The sequence below is a fragment of the Ostrea edulis genome, chromosome 1, assembly GCF_947568905.1.
Source record: "Ostrea edulis chromosome 1, xbOstEdul1.1, whole genome shotgun sequence".
Taxonomy (NCBI): Eukaryota; Metazoa; Mollusca; class Bivalvia; order Ostreida; family Ostreidae; genus Ostrea; species Ostrea edulis.
In genome coordinates, this window is record NC_079164.1 from 44,662,041 (window position 1) to 44,683,935 (window position 21,895).

General features: G+C 34.7%; 1 protein-coding gene across 3 annotated transcripts; it reads right to left on the bottom strand.

Moving 5' to 3' along the window:
• Positions 1-2,674: 2,674 nt before the first annotated feature.
• Positions 2,675-19,519, bottom strand: LOC125652573 (nose resistant to fluoxetine protein 6-like). 3 transcript variants are annotated; one of them, XM_056150371.1, is made up of 18 exons: positions 19,307-19,449; positions 14,894-14,964; positions 12,056-12,228; positions 11,390-11,533; positions 10,917-11,119; positions 10,734-10,824; positions 10,509-10,593; positions 10,068-10,339; positions 8,644-8,829; positions 8,317-8,410; positions 6,836-6,934; positions 6,569-6,749; positions 6,377-6,456; positions 6,012-6,110; positions 4,669-4,807; positions 4,082-4,274; positions 3,248-3,390; positions 2,675-3,002 (listed from the first exon to the last, which is right to left on the bottom strand). In XM_056150371.1, exons 3-18 carry the CDS (start codon positions 12,207-12,209, stop codon positions 2,868-2,870), a joined length of 2,298 nt encoding a protein of 765 aa, XP_056006346.1. In that variant the 5' UTR covers positions 12,210-12,228; positions 14,894-14,964; positions 19,307-19,449; the 3' UTR covers positions 2,675-2,867. The 3 variants fall into 3 exon arrangements, with proteins under 3 accessions (XP_056006346.1, XP_048737855.1, XP_056006339.1); XM_048881898.2 differs by having other exon boundaries at positions 11,390-12,228; positions 19,307-19,519; XM_056150364.1 differs by lacking the exons at positions 6,377-6,456; positions 6,569-6,749; positions 6,836-6,934 and having other exon boundaries at positions 11,390-12,228.
• Between the last annotated feature and the right edge of the window lie 2,376 nt (positions 19,520-21,895).

A 21,895-nucleotide genomic window follows, 5' to 3' on the forward strand; every position in this document is an offset into this window, starting at 1 on the left:
GTTTAATCACTCTAAAACCTTGATCAAAGTGTATTATTCACGATTACACGAGATAAGATTATGTCAGGGGTGCGTTTAAGCATAGTTTGTCTTGATGAATCATGACTACATCACGATTATCTTGATGGTTCATTAGAAAACCTTATCAAGTACATGTATCTTTAAACATAGAACCCTGAAGTCCATCTTAGTAAGTGCTATGACCGATCCTGCACTTTAAACAAGGTTTATTTTAATAAAGCAATTTAAATCAAAAATTGGTAATTTTATTTTTGGTGATGGCTGTCATCACTTGTAATGCTGATTGTGTAGGTAAATTTGCCTATTTTATTATTTTTTTAATTTCCACCAAGATTCTTTGTATACCCCAGGGTAAGCAAATCAACCCTTCTTCATTTTTCATGAAGCCCTATGAACTCGAAATAAAAGACACCACAGAGTTATCCACTTCTGCTTCATACATAGTTTATTCAAAGTAGATATTAACGGCAAACTAACAAATTTAACTTAATTTTGATTTCAACTTTATGATAAACGGGATGATTTCACCTTCCCCATCGTCAACTTCCCATATTTATGTAGCAATAATCCATTATCACCTCCATATGGTGTGTATATCTCTCAACTGATTCGATATGGAAGAGCTTGTTTTGCGTATGGTCAGTTTGTAAATCGAAGCAGGCTGCCGGCAAACACGTTAATTGTGCAGGGGTTTCGACAGTCTCGTTTAAAATCAGCATTTCGCAAATTCTATGGTCGTTATAACGATCTAGTTTGCCAATATAACCTACCATTGGGTCAAATGCTGTCTGACTGTTTTATGCCGATTGTTAGGCCGTTCTTGGCACTCTGCTTTTGATAACTCCGTTTACCTGATCAATATATAGGGCTCATGGCGATTGTAACCGGTCTATTGGGGATGCTTACTCCTCCTAGGCACCTGAACCTACCTCTGATTTCTTCAAGGGTCCGTGGTTGCTCAACTGTCTATTTTGTATGGCTTATAGGAGTTATGAGATTGATCACGGTTCGTAATCTTCGCCTTTCACACACACACACACACACACACACACACACACAACCTTATATTTTTCTAATCTGGGACAAATTTATTTTTTTACTCATGTTTTGTAAATACATGTATGCATTAGAGATCACCCAAAACTGTTATTTTTCGTCTCTTTCACGTATTAGTAAACTGCCTTTTTCAGTGATTATAAGAAGAAAAGGCATGCAACTCTTTTCACGTCGTCTGGCTAACCTTGTTCAAACTTCGCCTGATTTGTTACTTAAAGTAAGTCAAACATTTTATATGCATATATCAATAAATTCCCGTGGGGATCCTGGTTAGAATAGGTCCTCAGTACCCCCTTGCTTGTCGTAAGAGGCGACTAAATGAGGCGGTCCATCGGATGAGACCGAAAAAACCGAGGTCCCGTGTCACAGCAGGTGTGCCACGATAAAGATCCCTCCCTGCTCAATGGCCATAAGCGCCGAGCATAGGCTTAAATTTGCAGTCCTCCACCGGCAGTGGTGACGTCTCCGTACGAGTGAAATGTTATCGAGAGGGACGTAAAACAATATACAATCAAACAATCAATAAATTGGTCAGACATTCTTCTTTACTTTCGTGTATGCGTTGTGCTCCTTTGTTAGCTAACCAGTTTTATATTTTATAAGGCAGAGTTTATTCAGGTTTCTACATGAGAAGAAAAAATCTCTTGCAGTGGCCGTCAACTCGACATTTAGATATATCAACGAGATTTGATATATTAACAATTATCATTATATTTCATATGTCGATTCGATATATCCCTGATATATGCAAGGTGAAGATAACGAACAGTTATTGTTTCGTTATTGTGTATATTCATGAAGGAACATATATCGAGCGACAAGTATCCTCGGGGACAGACTGTCCACCAGCAGAGATACAAACTCGATGGTTAAATGCAAGGTGAAGATAACGAACAGTATATCTAAGTGTCGAGAGTACTTGTGTGTATATATCAAAGTAATTTTTGGATGACTGATTTCTAGATATGAATGTTTCCATTTTCATTTTTGTTGAATAAGAAACTTTCTATAACGTCAAAAAGTATAGTCTTTAATGAAAGGTTGAGATACAAACAGTCATCAATCTCGTAACTCCTGTAAGTAGTACAAAATAGAGAGTTTGGCAAATACGGACCCCTGGATATACCAGAGGTGGGATCAGGTGTCTAGGAGGAGTAAGCATCCTCTGTCGACCGGTCACATATCACCTCATAAACTGCAAGTTCTGTGTTACATCATCTGTCGACCGGTCATAACCTCCTTGAGCCCCATAACTTGATCAAGTAAAAGGAGTTATCCGTAGGCAAAATCAGTGTGAATTTATGATGAGGAATAGTCGTGTAAAGTGTTGAAAAGTCATACGTTTTGATATTGTTGATTGAGGAACGTTTTCCGATCATGTATGATGCATCGTTGAGATATAACGCTTTATATTTTATAAGGCAGAGTTTATCCAGGCTTCTACATGAGAAGAAAAAATCTCTTCCAGTGGCCGCCAACTCGACATTTAGATATATCTCAAAGATGGATTGCTTTGATACAAGCGCAATCCATCAAATTAAAGCAGGCAAAATCTGTCGACTTTTTTCATCTACTTGACATGTGAATAAAACGAGCATAAGAGAAAATAATTTCTTTATTAAACACGTTTCACAGCCCTTTTAAATATAACAAAATTTGTAGATCTATGATATATACATGTATAATAACAAATGTTGATGGTGCATTCAGTACTAGTATTTGATACTTTGACCACAAAACATTATTGAAAGCTGAAATAACTAGCTGCCTTGGCAATGGATGTGTTATGGTTACGTTCCGACCTTTGATATGCATCCTCTACTCTTGAAAACTTGGAGTAAACGTACAAACGGTAGCTCTATTCCTACAGCAAACAACACGCCTATCACATATGACGTAATCAGATGGCCAAGAAACATGTATACCTGAAAATGAAAATCAACTTATCGCATCTTTGTGGCACTATTCAAATTTAATATCTTTTCAGAATTTGGTTTTAATGCACTATATATTTTATTTTGTGATTGAAAGTTTTTGAAAAAATGTTACTTTGAAATATTATATAAATTATGCAATTAAAAACATTTACATGTACAGCTGTATGTATGCGTAGTTATCATGAAAGAAATAAACATTTCACTTTGTCTTTGCTAAACATCGATTTACTTACCATTTCGAAAGAATTCATATAGACTAAGACCTTTTTGTTATAAACGAATGCAACCATAATAACTGGGTGAATTAGATAGACGACATATGACAATCGTGACAGGGGAAGAAAGCCTCGCCAAGACAGAAACCAGTTCACAATACCTAAATAAAACGTGCAATTATTTGGTAAGCTTTTCAAGAATATACACATTGAATGTTAATGCAATACAGCAAAAATTGCAAATCAGAATGCATATCATTATTCTAAAATATAATCAAATCGAAATATAATCTAATATAATGAAATAGATTAAAATTTATACAGCGCCTTATCTAATTCATATGATTCTAAGGCGCTTTACAAGGATAAGAAGAGGAATACATCAATAAAAAACAATCAAATGAAAGTAAATGACAGTATGACATAACATCTTATACCTTTAAAATTAATAAAAATAAAACACTATTATATAACATAATTAAGATTGATCGCTAAAGTTGTTTTTTTTAATTTTTAAATCATCATATTAGGGATGCTTCTAATAATGTCAGAAAAGAAGAAAAGAAAAGTCATCAATTTGCTTAGTTTTCTGAATTTGTTCGTACAGAAATATAGTCAAGTATACATTCAATTATACATGTACATGTAACATTACTACGCATAAAAACCCGCTCGCGCCGGTAAGTGAGAAAGTTTCATAGTTTACTTTCGGAAGGTCGGTGGTCTCTTCCCAGGTATATTGTATCTGGGTTCTCTCTTCCACCAACAAAAAAACCTTGGCCACTATATAACTGAAAAATTGTTGAGTGTGGCGGAAAACATCAAAACAATCAAACATGCATAAAAACATACCACCATGCTCTGTTGCACAAGCAAAAATAACCCAGGAGAGTGCCAAGGCCCAAACCACGTGGGACATAGCTTCATAAACCTCGGACTGGATTGGTGTCCAAGTGTAACCTCCTTCACGATTCTTCGTATACGGTGAGTAAGTAAGTGTTATGAAAACCCCAAGAGCAGCTAACCATGCAAGAAGACTGAGATCCTAATAAAATGACATCATAATTGTAAGTACTGCCTTAAAGCCAGATGCAACTGAAGATTCCAAAGTCTTTAAGTTAATGCATATCAATTATACATACAGAAGAGAGTGAGTTTGAAATCTTAGAAATGGCAGCTTTAATTAAACAATAAAATAAATCTATAACGTACAACTGAGATACCGGTATAAATCTATAACGTACAATTGAGATACCGGTATAAATCTATAACGTACAACTGAGATACCGGTATAAATCTATAACGTACAACTGAGATACCGGTATAAATCTATAACGTACATCTGAGATACCGGTATAAATCTATAACGTACATCTGAGATACCGGTATAAATCTATAACGTACAATTGAGATACCGGTACTCCAGGTCATTACAGTACCTTGTGAATCTTGACCTTTTTCTTAAAATCACAGTTGTCGAATAAGAACCCCAGAAGAATACCAATGCAATAGGCACCGACTCGACACCAAGGAGTGATGAAAACATTGTTCCAGTAGTCTCCGCCATCGGACATCATCCTGATAGAAGAGGAAATGACATGAACACCTAAGCGTTGCAAAGAGTTTTAATTTTTGTCCTTGAAAATCAAATTCTTTACTGAATTTGGAAAGTACTCCTTTAGCTTACGATACAGTTGTTTTGCAAAGGTGAATGTAGCATAACTCATTAATCTCTATCGAGTATGAAATATAAAGTCATAAAGTAGGTGATGATATGTAAAACACAAAATAGTGCTCTTTGTCAAAGAAATATTTGGAATATCGAATTTGGATTTGGTCGCCATGGGTTCATATCACAGTTTGTATGTATATGTATAATGTTGTAAAACGGTAGAAATAATTATATTATACATGTATGACAATTGCATTGTTAATATAATGTGGAGCCATAGTTATTAAAGCCATTTTACCGAAACCAATGTGCGGATATTTGGAGAATTTCGGGAAACACTCGTGATTATCAGAATTACTATGATTACAACCTGTAAGATATTCATTGATTTGGTTTATTGTGCACAAAAAACATTTATTTCATAATGGAGTCCCTCGAATTTAATTTCGAGGATTTTTTTTATCCTTGCACTTGTTCGTTTCTACATGTATTTTAAAGGAAACAAATTTGATGCCATGAAATGTTGCGTTGTCAACAATGCTCTCTCTATTTCTCTCTCCCAACTTTGATGTGTGTCTTTTGTAATATATATGGAAAATAGTAAGTTGAAATATCTCAGCATGAATTCGTACAGTTCATACCCTCCATAGAATATATTTCCTAAATGAAGAATCTGAAGTGGGGTGAAGTTATACTAAAATTGATACCTAGATTTCATATTTTTTTTAATGATATATCAAGTTGGACAAAACAGTGAATTAAGACTTAAGATAAATTCTAGAGACACCATGAGCAATGCAAGAATTACTTTTTTAAAAAGTAAGTAACAATTTCATCACATATATGTATGCTATCCCAAATGTGATATAACACAACAAAGATTTAGATGTTGATAAAGAACGTTTGATTCCACGACGTAATTTTCATTTCACACCATAACGGGTTTTTTTTCTGGGTTTTTAATTTTGGATTGAATAATGAAAATAAAAAATAAAAATAAAAAGCATGAAACACTACTCTCTCTCTCTCTCTCTCTCTCTCTCTCTCTCTCTCTCTCATTTCATTCAAATTCACAGGGATTGAAAGACAATTTAGGACATGCTGACTCACGACAAGATGTCCCCCGTGTATTTTTTCTCCTTGATCGCCGTCGCCACGACGCTTGCTATCAGAAGTAGGCAAACCATGAATCCTCCAAGGACAGAAGACCTTAAATTTCAAATATAAAGTTTCACTCTAGTATAATGTGGTTAAAGCTAAAATAAGGTGACGTAGAAAAAGCTTAAGTATTTGATGTTTCGTTTTCTTTTGGAAGAGATGCTATAGGAGAGCAACATTATTGTTTTAATTTGGTGTTGATCCAGTAACGCTATAATTTTTCCTATATAAACAAAGCTTTAGCATCTAGATACCACATCGCTGATATCAAATGAAGAATAAAATATTTATGGAAAGTATTTTCAAAATATACGTACCACAGATAAAAAATAATGAGTATTGGTGTTATTAGGTAGAACTGCATGATGCAAGCCAGAAACCAAGACCATGGCATACACTATAAAAATCAATAAAAATTCCGAGGAACGGGTGATTCCATATAAAACTAATGTTGTTGATGCATTTATATGACGGTGTTGCTATAAAATAGACACACAGTGTGTTAGTACCTGTTCAAAGGCTAGAGTTCCAGATGTACCGACCAGATTGTTTACGTACAGGATATGACGCCACCAATTGTCTTTACATTTATCGGCAACAGCAATAGAATTAGGATATAGAGGACTATCGCCGACATAATGGTAGAAATAGGTGTAAGTCATCAGTATGATAAAGTAAACAGGGGTGATTCTGAAAGTAAGATATGTTTTTAAGTGTATGATATCGCACTGGGTTTCTTTATTTTCCAATGTATGAAATGCATCCACATTAAATACCTGATATATCTGTTAGAGTAGAATCCTAATATAAACTGCCACTTTAGTTTTCCTTTATGTAGACATTTGCGAAGAAAGTGGTAGGTGATTAGAAACCCGCTACAATGTCAAAAGGAATCTATACCACCAATGGAAAGAAAACTAAATGTAATTTGAATTGTTAAAGTTAAATACACTGTATGCTTTTTCTGATGTAATAGGGAGTTATTTAAATTGTGGATATCATATCAAGAAAAAATCAAAAACTACCAAAACCAAACAAACACAAGCCAAAAACACCAAACATGCAAAACAAAATATCCATGGTCCATTAAGCAACCTACAATGTAGGTCCTTCAGTTGTTCAGTTGTTTTGACTTTTTGATATCAAGGTGGGTTTTTTTCAATCTTTATTGCCATGAAAATTTTGATCCGAGATTGTGACCTCAACCTAGCCCCAAATGGTTACGACATAATATTAAACATGAATTCGCACATGTGGATGCCTCAACACCAATGAAAGGTGAAGACAACGATCAGTGATCAATCTCATAACTCCTATAAGCAATACAAAATAGAAAGTTGGGCAGTCACAGACCCCTGGACATACCAGAGGTGGGATCAGGTTCCTAGGAGGAGTAAGCATCCCATGTCGACCAACCAAATAACTAACATGACCGTGTTCTGTAGGAGATCTACGTCACAAAGTCATATATCATGGTATGAAATGAAAGGTATCGCCATAAGAAATTGATTTACAATATGTGAACGATCTCTCAAATATTCCAGGAGATATTGAATATGCTTGGTTATTTTCTAAGAAGGTCAAATTCCAAGGTCAGGGTCTCAAGATTAAACACAATGGTATCGCATGAAAGGTCTTGCCATTCAGTTTCTATATGCAAAATATAGCAGCCTTAATTACCTTAAATAGTTTATGTGATTATTAATAGGTTATATTTTTTTAAGAGTTAGTCAAACCCCAAGGTCAAAGTTACTTCGATACAAAAACTATGATCAGAAAACGTCACTTAAAGTATCAGCTCAGTTGACCTAACACACTACTTATAACATTGTGTCTTGCAGTTGACCTAACACACTACTTATAACATTGTACCTTGCAGTTGACCTAACACACTACTCATAACATTGTACCTTGCAGTTGACCTAACACACTACTTATAACATTGTACCTTGCAGTTGACCTAACACACTACTCATAACATTGTACCTTGCAGTTGACCTAACACACTACTTATAACATTGTGCCTTGCATTCGAAAATTACATTGTAGGATAATGTTTTAATAAACAATACACTGACTTAGAAAACAATTATTGATCAATTAATCAAATCCATGCATCTATATTAAAAATATTAAGTTTATTCACTTATTCTTATGTACTTCATGATTAGTGATTATTACATGTAAGTGTTGCTTCATTACATGCACAAATCCCCATCCAAATCAAGGGGTTACATATAATGATTATTTCCTATACCTGATGACGAAGAATGAGTCGATAGCAAAAGGTGCAGTGTAAACTGCCTGGAAAGCGAAATTCTTCAACAGCCCCACGCCTTCCAACAAGTTACCTGTTACAATAAATGACAACATAAAATGACTGCGTTTCCAAAACTTTTAACACCAAACATTTTGAATAACCGAAGAAGTAGTTAGTGTACATGTTTGAAAAGAAATAACAGTCTTTTCAAAACGTGTGAAAAGGATTCCATTACTAAGGTTATATACATCGCTATCTTTCTAATTATCTTTATAATAATCATTTAATAACATCTATTTGTAATTATGATAATGATTATCTAACCTGTTACCGGTGCTTTAGTTAGCGAAAGAGCTGCATACAGAAATGAGTTTCCTAAAACTATCCAAGCGAGACTGAAAAACCGTATGCCGTAAACACATTGGATGGAATCCTTTGGTTGATCAAAAGACATTACGTCAGGTATGTTTTGGTACAAGGAAAATGCCTTCGTGAGTTTCTCCATAAAACCTGGAGGAAAAAATTCAGAAAACCTTCAATGATAATTCCATTCTTTTAAAGAAACGTTTGTTTTTTCAAACCAATGTATACAATATAATTCTACTGTATGTCAAACGACAAAGGTTTTAACTCTTTCATGTATTTATTTTCAATTTCAACAGCTTAAATAATTATGCACATTAATTTCAATTTAAAGATATACATGTATTTAAGACATAAATTTGTTTTTCAAAATACACAAGGGTATAACCTGCGATGCTTCAGACCGGCATACTACATGAATCGTGTTCAATTTACAAATACTTGTAAGTTGAAGTATGCCGGCGTGAAGCGTTGCAGTTCACACCCTGATGTATTTTTGAAAATGAAATTTATTTCTTATATTTACATTCCTCATCGTCTATTGTCCCCGTTCACACTACTCCATATCCCTGGTTGTATGATTAAGAAAGTCTTTCACTTAATGAATATCTATGTTCATATATCAATTAATCGGGGAACTCTCATAATTTTTGGATTAAGAAAAACACCCGTAGATCATCGTGTGGCTTGAAGCGGGGTAATCCGAGGATTGCTGATGAGGAAAAACACCATAGCCAATCAAAATAAGTTTATTGATACAGAATTTACAAGCATACCCTCTTTAGTTAAGGTGAATTTGATTTGATATATTCATATGTACCTATATACTTGACATGTTTCTAAAACAATGATCTCTAAGTTGGTATGTATGTCATTTGTCAACAACATGTTGTACCTAAATCATTATATCAAACTCTGTTACCGTGACTGTGATTGGTCAATGATTGTTAATGTCAGAGCATATTAAATATTCATGAAAATCGAGGGTTTTGATGATTATATAGCCAAGGGTTGAGGTAGGATACGTACTCCTGGAGTATGTAAGCGTGGTTTGCAACGATTATTTGCATTCTACTTTAATTTCTGTCGGAATCTCTAGCCGTTGAAATAGATGTACTATATTTATCAAGTAGATGTGTATTCCTTAGCTCATTGTTCAAAACTTCAGCGCGTTCAAGAGGAGAAGTGGTAAAGATATCAATGGCCAAAATATTGAAAACTTAAATATTATTGATAAAATTGAGATACAAGATTGGTACAAGTTGTAGATATTGAAGGGCAAATTCAATGATGTATCAACTTAAAGAATAAATCGTGTAAAAATGTTTAATGACATACATAATGTTTGAATGAAATATTATGGTAGTAAATGTTGTATATTCGACCTTTGTATTTTTCATCTGATACTAATGAGTCCATCGAATCATTTTCATTGTCCATAGTAGTCAGGTGACCATTTCTTGTAACATGACTGTTTCTTTTTTCTGTTGAAAAGTTTGTTTCATCTATATCCGGGTTATCCTTTTTCCTTTCATAGGCTTTTGGTAATGGAAGGGTAAATGTAGTTAGCTCCTCGTCTTCCTCATCGTCGGAGAATCGGTAGACGTGAAATAAAGTCGCCATTAGGCAAACGAGCACAATAGCACCAAGAATAACGCTGAAAAAGTATTTAATTTGATTTCTGGATATTATTCAAAAGAGATCGATGAACATAATTATATATCAGAGTCATTCAAGTATGTGCGCTTCTTTCGATATTATATCAGGATTGCATATTGTTTCTTTTATTATCTAATCAATAATTCTGAAGAATATTTGACTCTTACATTATTATAATGGTGCCCTTGTCTTCAATACCAAAAGATCTGGAGCATTCCACAGAAGGTGTTAAGTTTAAGGTTTTGAGAAAACCTGAAAAAATAATCTCTAGTTACTTTGCTTTCAATCATTTCACTTATAATCATTGTATCAAAGGTGAAGATAATGAACAGTGTTTAGCAATGGAGATTAATTATTATGTGCACTTGAAATGAACTTTGACTGTAATTCACCTAGTTTGAATAGTTCTGAAACATCTCCTTCCTGACAAGAGGCAGGAAGGCACAAACCCCAGGTCAATGTAATCGGAACTCCGAATGTGTTCTGTTCGAAAAATACAATACAACCAACGATCAGTCAAAGTAATCACATGCAATAAGAATAAATGATGTATCAAAAGACAGGAGAAACCTTACCACGTCCCCTATCAAGGCTTTGATTGATGCCATTAGGTTATCTGGAATGTCGAATGTCGCTCTGCAGTATTTGGTAGCCGTGGTACGGAGATCTCCGGCACCAGTAAAATTAGGTGTGATACCCAAACATTGGTCATAAGAACCAATGAAATGAAGATTACCTGTGAGTGTACCGGTTGGAGGTTTACCAGCAGCATCGAACACTAAAAGGAAGCAACATTAGGCAACATGTAAACATTTCACTGTATCGTATTCCAGATACCTCGTATAGTAGAGTGGGTATGGAAGGCAATATAAAGACAACAGAAATACATATGATGCGTGATGAAAGCTGAATTCACAAACAGTATGCTATCATTTATGCATTGATTCTTCATTAATTTTAATAGCAACTACAGTAGTTGGTATATATGAAGAAAATATTTAACAACGTGTTTTGAATCGGACATTTTTTAGATTAGTGTTTGCCTTACTTTCAACAGCCCATTTTGATCCTTGAAATAGATTGTTCAGAAACGTCATGACGTCACTGTAACACTGGTCTCTCAGTGGTCCAGTCTGAGGCTGTGGCAGGTGTTCCTCTACAGGTGTTAACACGGCTTGAAGGACGCTTCCTCCTAAGTGTAGCAAACTGAACTGTTTCCAGAATTTTATTTCAAGAGCTCGAGTATCATTATTCGCTATCTCAGATGTGTTTACGGAGTTTATTTCCTTAATCATAGTACCCAAAACTTCTACTCCGTAGTCTTTCAAGAATTTTTCCAAAAATGCTATTGCTTTGGGAATAGTAAAGTCGAAATATTTTGGATTTAAACCATTACTGATGAAAATGGGTTCCAATATCTTATCCACTGCGCGCATGCCTGTGTGCAACAGGTCAAGTCTTTCAATGAATCCATCCATAAAAACACTACCATTACTTGGGTCTAGACCAGTAATATTAACATGATTTATTTCATCCACGATATCATGTGTAACGTTTAAAACTAGTTTGCTCTTGAGAGCATATGGTAGATTGTCTAAAATCCATGGTAACATATGTTGGTAGATTTGTGGTTTAATGTGACCCATTTCTGATATTAAGGGGATTGCTCCCAAAAAAAGATGCTCAAGTTTGTCAAAAAGCACAGGTTGCTTACTGAGAATGTCTATAAGTAATGCCAATTTCTGCGTCGTGTTAAACTGCTTTAAAATAGATGACAATTGATCCAGGGTCTGAGTTTGGACCGATCGTATGTTTCCCCAGCTGATGAATACAAACAGGATGAGTGGTACAAAAACCCAAAGCTTCATACTGGAACCTAGGAATTATCTGAAACCAAGACATAATAGTAGCAATATTAAAAGGGACTATCAGTCACTTCATTTCTATTAGAATACTTATCTGATCATTAAAACCCAATCCTGCAAAAATCATGTTTGTAGGATTCGTGGTTTAGCTAACATTAATTAAATATCAAACCTTGATGCGAACAACCTGATGCGCAGCAGTTTCCGCTGTTATTGGCTGTGTGATGTCACAAATGTGATCAACTGCAGCGGCAGTCTCTGTCGCTAAACAAACATTGCATGGAAGTAAACAACTCATCTGATGATCCCAGTGAAACAAGGAAGGGTAGAAGATGTGATGCGGTTGGATGTTCAATTCCACATATAAATGGAGTGTCCCTGCACTTTTTTTGCATTTAAGAAAGAACCAGATTTTGTACCAAAATGTACTGTCTTGTTAGACTAAAGAGAAAATGGCCTGAGAGGCCCTCCAGATACTGTAGTATGTGTTAATTACATTTTAATGATTCCTGTTATACATTTGAATACCAATTTAAAAAAATCACAGGGAATTCCAGGAAAGTACACAGTTTAAAACCCTGAGTCAGTTCTAACAATACACCACATCTGTGTTTTGGGAAAGGGGGAAACATAATCCATAGAAGTACAAGAAAACGACAGAAAAGGTTTAAAAGGGTTTTTTGTAAAACGGACAGATACTCTCTCTCTCTCTCTCTCTCTCTCTCTCTCTCTCTCTCTCTCTCTCTCTCTCCTTTACACCTAATACATAATGATACTTATAAATGGCTTGAGTGGATGCTTTATCATATGTAGAAAGCCCAAATGAAAAAATACAAAATGGGAAATTTTTTAAGCAGCTTTACTTTATACACATTAAGTGAACAACATGTTGAAATTATAAGAAAATTACGAATGCATATATTGTTTATGGAAAAATTAAATGAAGATAATGTATCATTGTAAATCATTGCATAATAAACAGAATTTATACAAGATCCTAAATCAAATACATCAAAAATTGATGCACAATGTACAATGCCTAATAGTGAAAACACAGTAATCTTGAATTTTCTTTTAGGAAAAGGGGGAAATGCAAAATTCAATTCAAGATCATATTTAAATTAATTTTGTAGTCATCTAATTACTGATTACTGTTATAATCAAATTTAAGAGATTAAAACTATGCTTCACCAATTTGTGCTACATGTTCTGTTTGATTGTGCAATTTCTGCATTGCCAGATAAATCTTCATCATCAGAAGATGTGTAAAGCTCAAATGGTGAGTGTTCTCTGGTTCAACAGCAACAAAATCCTCTCAGTCTGGTTAAATGAATCTTTACTAGAATTTTCTTGATTTGTAAAATCTTCCTCAACATTTAAATGAAACCGATCATCATTCTCTCCTAACACTTCAATTTTATTTGATTCTGAGGTCATGATGCTAATTTCAATGAGAAGGTTCCTGGACCCATTTGTTACGTAGTACATTCCACAGCTGATAAGACCTTTTGTGATTTGACGCTCGTGTGTTTACATGAGAAGGTAGAAAATGTCACATTTAATTGCTTATATCTGCTAAAACAGTGCAGTAATCGAGGTGCAGATTTTCCGAGTATTATTGGATAGTTCAATTCCATTAATTAATTAAAAATAATTGACTGGAGGTAACCTTTAATGGCACAACTTACATCTTGTATATATCCGATCCAAGTGATAATTTATATGAAAGTGAAAGATGATAGACACATGAAAGCAGTAAATAAGGAAAGGGTCAATAACACCATTTACATATGTATCTGAGAACTAATGCACTCTCATTTTCAACTTATGATTGTCGAAATGATATCTTGAATATTATTCATACAGAAAGTGAAAATGTGCGTGGTGTTTGTTCTTTCTTTTTTACTGTTGTTTTTTTTATATTATTATTATTTTCTTATCAAGATATAGGGCTCACAGCAGGTGTGACCGTTCGACAGGGGATGCTTACTTCTCCTCGGCACTTGATACCACCTCCGGTGTGTCTAGGGGTCAACTCTCTATTTTTTATTGCTTATAAGAGTTACGAGATTGATCACTGTTCGTTATCTTTACCTTTCACTGTAGTGTAAGTTTGTGCTGTTTTAATATTCTTTGAAGTTCTTTGTCGATTTTAAAGAGACCGTGAGCAAATTGTGAGTTCTAGCATTCCTTATGACAACATACATATGTACTAGTCTTTGTACGTGTATTTATTGACACTGAAATAGACTGTACCAGAATTTCGGCCGAGGTAACTTTAACTGATGATATGAACAGGAACTATTTTAACCAATTTCTGGTCCTCATAGCCTCTATAGCTACATATTTCAAAATTCTGGGACACTCTGGACTGCAGTAGAAGATGAGCATAGAATATGAAATGCTACCGTAAATATACAACTAAAGCAATAAATTCTACTATTTTCGGTATGAGGGGTATAGTTTCGTAGTTCCTTGAGTGATCAGTACATTGCAAATTATGTGACAATGCACTTTTTCGAATCATTAGCCGACAAATTCATATGATTAATCAAAACCACATATGGTTTTCTGGTTTCGACTGTGAAATCGTAAAATCAATTGTAGGAGTAGATCAAAGAAATAATCAACAATGAAATATGTTTTTCAAAGAGCATATTTAGAATTATCCATCGTAGTGTTATTACCTTATTGAGGATATTCAAATTCTTCCCATCGACGGAATTCCAAAATGAACATGGAATGCCATTTTTTCTTTCTGCTCAAATAAGAAATCAATCATTTTATTGGTGCAAGAGAGAGAGTTTTCCACTTTTGAATATTTTACTGTTTGGATTTTGATATTGCAACTTATCTAACAGGTGATCAACAACGAATTAAGTGTCGACAATTGATTTCGATATTTTAAAGATATTTAATTAAAAAAAAAAGAGTAAAGGCACTGATCAACAAGCAATGTAAGTACTAATATATTGCAAACTACAAATTTCCGAAACACATGCTTTCTATTAAGGATCTTTCTTTCATCCCATATTTTCTATACCACTGAAAGGCAAAGCATAAACTTTCCCTATTCTTTTGGGCTTTGTTTTTTAAAATAAATACTTTAGTGAAATTGATTTACTGCGATTTCTAAAATTGTCTTCGGACCTGCATTTTCAGCTTCTCAGATACTTCTTAAATGACCTTGCAACTTTTATAGAACACCAAAAAAATGTGAATCCTTCGGGGAGTGGGGGACCAAATCCTCAGAGAATAATTTATTCTGTGAAGACCTTCTTTACTTCAGGACTCTTAAACTGGTGCATTCTACCTTTAGGCTCTATGGTTCATACGGTGAAAATGTATTTTTCCCCTATTTTTTTTTAATTCTAGCTTCTCATACTTCAAACAAATCAACCGGGAAAAAAGTCTACTAGAATGATGCTAAGACTCGTGTAAAAGCCCATCTGTGAACACAGCATCAAATAGATTTACAGGAATTGGCACTAATTAAATAAATAATGTTCGAAATGAACAAATAACAAATACACGGTATCGCACTTTGTTGGTTTTAACTATTAGACAAAGGGTTTCCCGATGATTGAGAAAAACTACATTCTTGAAACAAATAAAACCTTACTTGATTTAAAATTTGTTTCTTCTCTAAAAAAAATGTCGCTTTGGAATTCGTTTCAGGGATGTATACATTTGTAAACTGTACGAAATATTTCTTTAGTTTGTCTTTTTGATTACTCTTATCAAACTGTAATGAAAGGTGAAGATAACGAACAGTAATGAATCTCATAACAATTATATGCCATACAAAATAGATAGTTGGGCAAACACGGACCCCTGGACACATCAGAGGTGGGTTCGGGTGCCTAGGAGGATTAGCATCCCCTGTCAACCGGTCACACCTGCCGTGGGCCCTATACCTTTATCAGGTAAACAAACTTATCCGTAGTCAAAATCAGTGTGCCAAGAACGGTCTAACAATCAATATGAAACACGTCAGAAAGCATTTGACCCAATGATAGGTTGTGTTTACGAACTAAATCGTTATAACGACCATAGAATTTGCGAAATGCTGACTTCAATCGAGACTGTTGAAACCCCTGTACTATCAACTTGTTTGTCAGTAGCTTGCCTCAATTTGAAAACTGACCATGCGCAGAACAAGCTCTGGCGTATCGAATCAGTTGAGAGATATAAACACCATATGCAGGTGACAATGAAATATTGCTACATAAATATGGGAAGTTGACGATAGAAAAGCTGAAATCATCCCGTTTGTTATACAGTTGAGTTGTCAGTTTGCCGCTAATGTCTACTTTAAAAAAATATCTAAGTATGAAGCAGAAGTGGACAACTCTGTGGTGTCTTTTATTTCGAATCGAAATATGAATTAAAGTTAAAATTGTTAATAGATAAAACGTCGTCGATACATGTATATCTAAATGTCGATTTAAATCCCATTTTTCCTGCCGGCGATAAAATGGTACATGTTATACTACATATTGGACTTATTCTATTTATTCTCTAAAATATACCTTTTACAAAAACAATTTCTATGGGTGTAACATATAAATTCATATATAATTATTATGCTGAATTGATGAGCTCTATAATATTGAATTGCAGCTCTCTTCAAATGAAATGATGATATCAGCAATTGAAATGACGTACGCTACATTTCAATTGAAGAGAGCGATTCAATCAATACGTGCATTTATTCAATTAATGCTCACAATAATTGAATTATTGCTCTCTTCAATTGATTTGTAGCGCACATCAATTCAAATAATAAGCATAATAACTGCATTATTGCTCTCTTCAACTGAATTAATCATGTTATTAATTCAAATGATGCGAGCAATACTTCTTATAGAGAGAGCAAGTATATAATTAGAGATATCTTCAATGTTATCTTCATCTTGCATTCACAATTGAATTGATGATCTCTTTAATTGAATTGCTGGTCTCTTTAAAAGAATTGAAGCGCGAATTAATTCCTAATACAAAAGTCTTGTAAATTATCAAATATATTTTCAATTGATTTAAAGAGACCATCAAAACATATATACCGAGCTCCAAATGCAATTTTCCTAGCAATATTTCCACCACATTGATACACTCATCAATTGAATTGATGAGAGCTATAATTGCATCGATGCGCGCTACAAATCAATTATTGCTCTCATCAATTGAATTGATGCACGCATCAAATAAATTATTGCTCTCATCAATCGAATTAATGCACGCATGAAATCAATTATTGCTCTTTTGAATTGAATTGATAAGAGCAATCATTGATTTCATGTGCACATCGATTTATTAATTACCTGCAATAATTGAATTGATTATATCTTCAAATGATTACATATTTATGTAGCAATATTCCATTATCACCTGCATATGGTGTTTATATCTGTCAGCTGATTCGATACACAAGAGCTTGTTCTAAGTATGATCATTTTTTAAATCAATGCAGGCTACTGACAAACAAGTTGATGTTACATAGGTTTCAACAGTCTCGTTTAAAATCGGCATTTCGCAAATTCCACTGTCGTTATAATGATCTAGTTTGCCCATATAACCTATAATTTGGGTCATATACTCTTTGGCGTGTTTCATACCGATTGTTGGGCAGTTCTTGGCACACTGGTTTTGACTACAGATTATTCCATTTACCTGATCAAGACATAGGGATCACGGCGGATGTGACCGGTGAACAGGGAATGCTTACTTCTCCTGGACACCTGGTCCCACCTCTCGTACATTGTATGCCCAGGGTTTGTGTTTGCCCCACTCTTTATTTTGCATTCCTTGTGGGAGTTATGAGATTGATCGCTATTCGTTATTTTCGCCTTTCATACCTTTGATTTTTTTAGTTTATGTTAATTTGGCGCCCCATATGTTTCACTAATTTATTTTTCTGGTATTTGTCTATTGCATTTTCATCGCAAATCATGTCATGAACTTTGCCGGATTTATAAAGTAGTAAGCTTTAAGAAAAATATCTGTTTAAAGGATATTTGACAGAATTCTATAAATCTATGAAAGTTTGCATCTAGCTATGCAATCTTAATCTGCAATTGTTGCAGTTTGCAGTGGAGCCCAGCTTTGGACAATAACTCAAAAAATAGATTCATGTGTATGGTACATGTATAAACAGACATTTTATCATGGCCGATATTTCCCAGAAGAAAAACCGTGCAAAAAAGCTGTGAAAATACCGAAAATGGATTTCTTGTTTATGATGTCATAATTTCTGTTTTACATCTTCTTCTTATCAATTTGAGAATGACAATTGAATTGCAATAGGATTCTTGCACAAAAAATTTCTTATTATTTTCTTTAAAACAGTATGAAGAATGTCGATTTTAATGGACAAATAGAGCTGTGATCATAATCCTCTGTGGACTTCATGATTCCTGAGCCTAGGGTGTATGGTGTTTATATAGTGAAATGCACTATTTCTTTTAAAATCTAAACAAGCATATTATATAATGAGCATGAATATATCTACTACATGTATCATATATTTGGGTCATTACTAGCATGCCGTGGCTATTATCTCTTCTTAATCATCATTTGTCGATATCATTTATGTAAAAGAATTATTTACTTTACCTAAATTTCCGGAGACTTTATTTTAGTAAATAAAGAATACAAATTTAGCTGGGCGGATCCAGAACATTTTCAAAGGGTAATTGCTAACTCAAATGGTACTTTTACACCCCAAAACCTGAATTACAGACCCCATATTGTCCAAATTATCCTTTAGATGAGAGTGTTAAAACATTTTCAACAAAATAGGTGTAAAATCCCCTCTAGACTCATACATAATGTACATACGCCATTCTACAATTCAACATTTTCATAGAGAGATATAAATGTAATGATAATTAATGGGTCTTTCATCTACCTGTAATCAATGTCATTCTACAAAATGCAATCAATCTATCAATGAAATTCGGGATCTTTAAGATCTACATATACAGGTATTCAACAAAAGCACCATATCTTCATGAATACAGTTTAGATTACGGTTAAACCATTGATAGCAATTGTAATGATTCATAAATACAATGTACAACGTTAATAAATTTAATTACCCTGAGTTTGTATTGCACGGCAGAACCACGAAACCTTCCACCACCTTATAATTCTTCAAATTCTCTCGAACACCACGCTAAAACCAGAAGTCCCTTAATCAACATAAAGAATTATAATTGTGTCACGTGTTTCCTGTGGCAGTATAACCTTCTTATCATACACTGTGTGCGCTTTAGGTTTAACGCCATTTTTATCAATCGTTAGTTTACTCTGTCTGATAACATAAACATGTAGCAATGAACGAATAAAAAGGAAGAAAAAAGTTTTACTTGTGAAATTACTTGTGGAGGGGACTCTCTAAAGGTTAATTCAGGTTACAGGTGCATACACGTGCAGTTATATAAATTATAGCAAAAGTTCCTATGCTTACTATGTAAAACTTATACGGTACCAATTTTGATGCACCAGATGCGCATTTCGACAAATAATGTCTCTTCAGTGATGCTCAACCGAAATGTTTGAAATCCGAAATAACTATGAAGTTTTAGAGCTAAATATAGCCAAAAACAGCGTGCCAAAAAACTGGAGCCAAATTCGTCCAAGGATAAGAGCTATGCATGAGGGAGATAATCCTTAATTTTGAAATGAATTTCTAACTTTTATAACAGCAATTAAATATACATCCGTATTTTCAAGCTAGTAACGAAGTACTTAGCTACTGGGCTGTAGAGACCCCCGGGGACTAACAGTCCACCAGCAGAGGCCTCGACCTAGGGGTCATAATGTAAAACTTATACGGTACCAATTTTGATGCACCAGATGCGCATTTCGACAAATAATGTCTCTTCAGTGATGTTTGAAATCCGAAATAACTATGAAGTTTTAGAGCTAAATATAGCCAAAAACAGCGTGCCAATGTGACGGCAGGGTACTTAAAAATCATACGAGATGAGGTAATATACAAAATGATTCCCCCAAAACATGTACCGATGTTTTTTATTGATCAAAGTTTAAACACTATAAAACCTTGATCAAAGTGTATTATTCACGATTATACGAGATAAGATTATGACAGGGATGAGTTTAAGCACAGTTTAGTCTTTATGAATCATGACTACATCACGATTTTCTTGATGGTTCATTAGAAAACCTTATCAAGTGTCTTTAAACATATAACCCTGACTTCCCTTTTAGTAAGTGCTATGACCGTTCCTGTACTTTAATATCTTTATCATTCACACTATCAGTCCTCACTTAAGCTTGTTTGCTCTCATGTGTCCATGTTTCAAGGATGTCGCTTCATTTTTCTTATATTAACTAATTATGAATTCCTGAAACTTATGTAAGATCAATGCATAATGACACTGTTATGACTAGGGCTGCGCAATAATATTGATATTCTCATGTATTGCGGTTCGTTGGCAAAATATATCGTATTCCGATACGGTGTTTTTTCTTTTCAGTACCGATATACCGACAGAATGCTCGGAATTACGAGCTAGGAATTCCTATAATAAAATAGCATAACGTACCAGGGGCGTTATCGTGACGATGATTTCTTTTTTTGATACAATATTAACTCGTTATATCGCCAGCCTTTGTGGCAATTAGATTTTGGAACGCAGTTCGCAGTTCACTATTCGCAATTCAATAGTGAACTGCATTCTAGAACGCAGTTCGCAATTCATATTTCCATATGCATAAAACAACACCACACAGGAATTATAAGGACGGGGTGCCAGTTACCAACCCCAAACACTGCGAAGAAATGGTGATGGTAATCTCTCTAGATACGGAGATCCGCCTCTCCAATTTTTATGTATAACGCAATACACTTAGTGAATAAACATCGGGTTTGGAACAATCGAAGACCCCTACCCCGGGGACTGAAATTTTGGGGGAGGGGTATTAGTGGTCCTCTCCCATCACTGTGAAGAAATGGCAATGATACTCTCACTAGTTACGGAGATCCGCCCCTAATTTTTAAACATAACGGATTACATCTAGTGAATAAACATCGGGTTCGGTATCATCAAAGACCCCTACCCCGGGAACTGAAAATTTGGGGGTACGGTATAAGTCATCCACTCCCACCACTGTAAAGAAATTGTGATAGTACTCTTACTTTTTAAGGAGATCCGCCCTCTATTTTTATGCATAATGCATTACACTTAGCGAATAAACATCGGGCTCGGAATAATCTAAGACCCCCTACCCTGGGGACTGAAATTTTGAGGGTATGGTATTAGTGGAACTCTACCACCACTGGGAAGAAATGGTGATGGTCCTCTCTCTGGTTATGGAGATCCGCTCCTCCAACTTTTTTTAATAATGCATTACACTTAGCGAATAAACATCGGGTTCGAAATCATCGAAGACTCCTACCCCGGGCTTTGAAATTTTGGGAGTAAGGTATAAGTCGTCCACTGCCGCCACTGTGAAGAAATGGTGATGGTACTCTCTCTAGTTACTGAGATCCACCCCTCCGTATTTTTTTATGCATAACACATTACACTAAGTGAATAAAGATAGGGCTCGGAATCATCGAAGACCCCTACCCCGTGGACTGAAATTTTGGGGGAAGGGTATTAGTGGTCCTCTCTCCCTACTGTGAAGAAATGAGGATGATAATTTCTCTAGTTATAGAG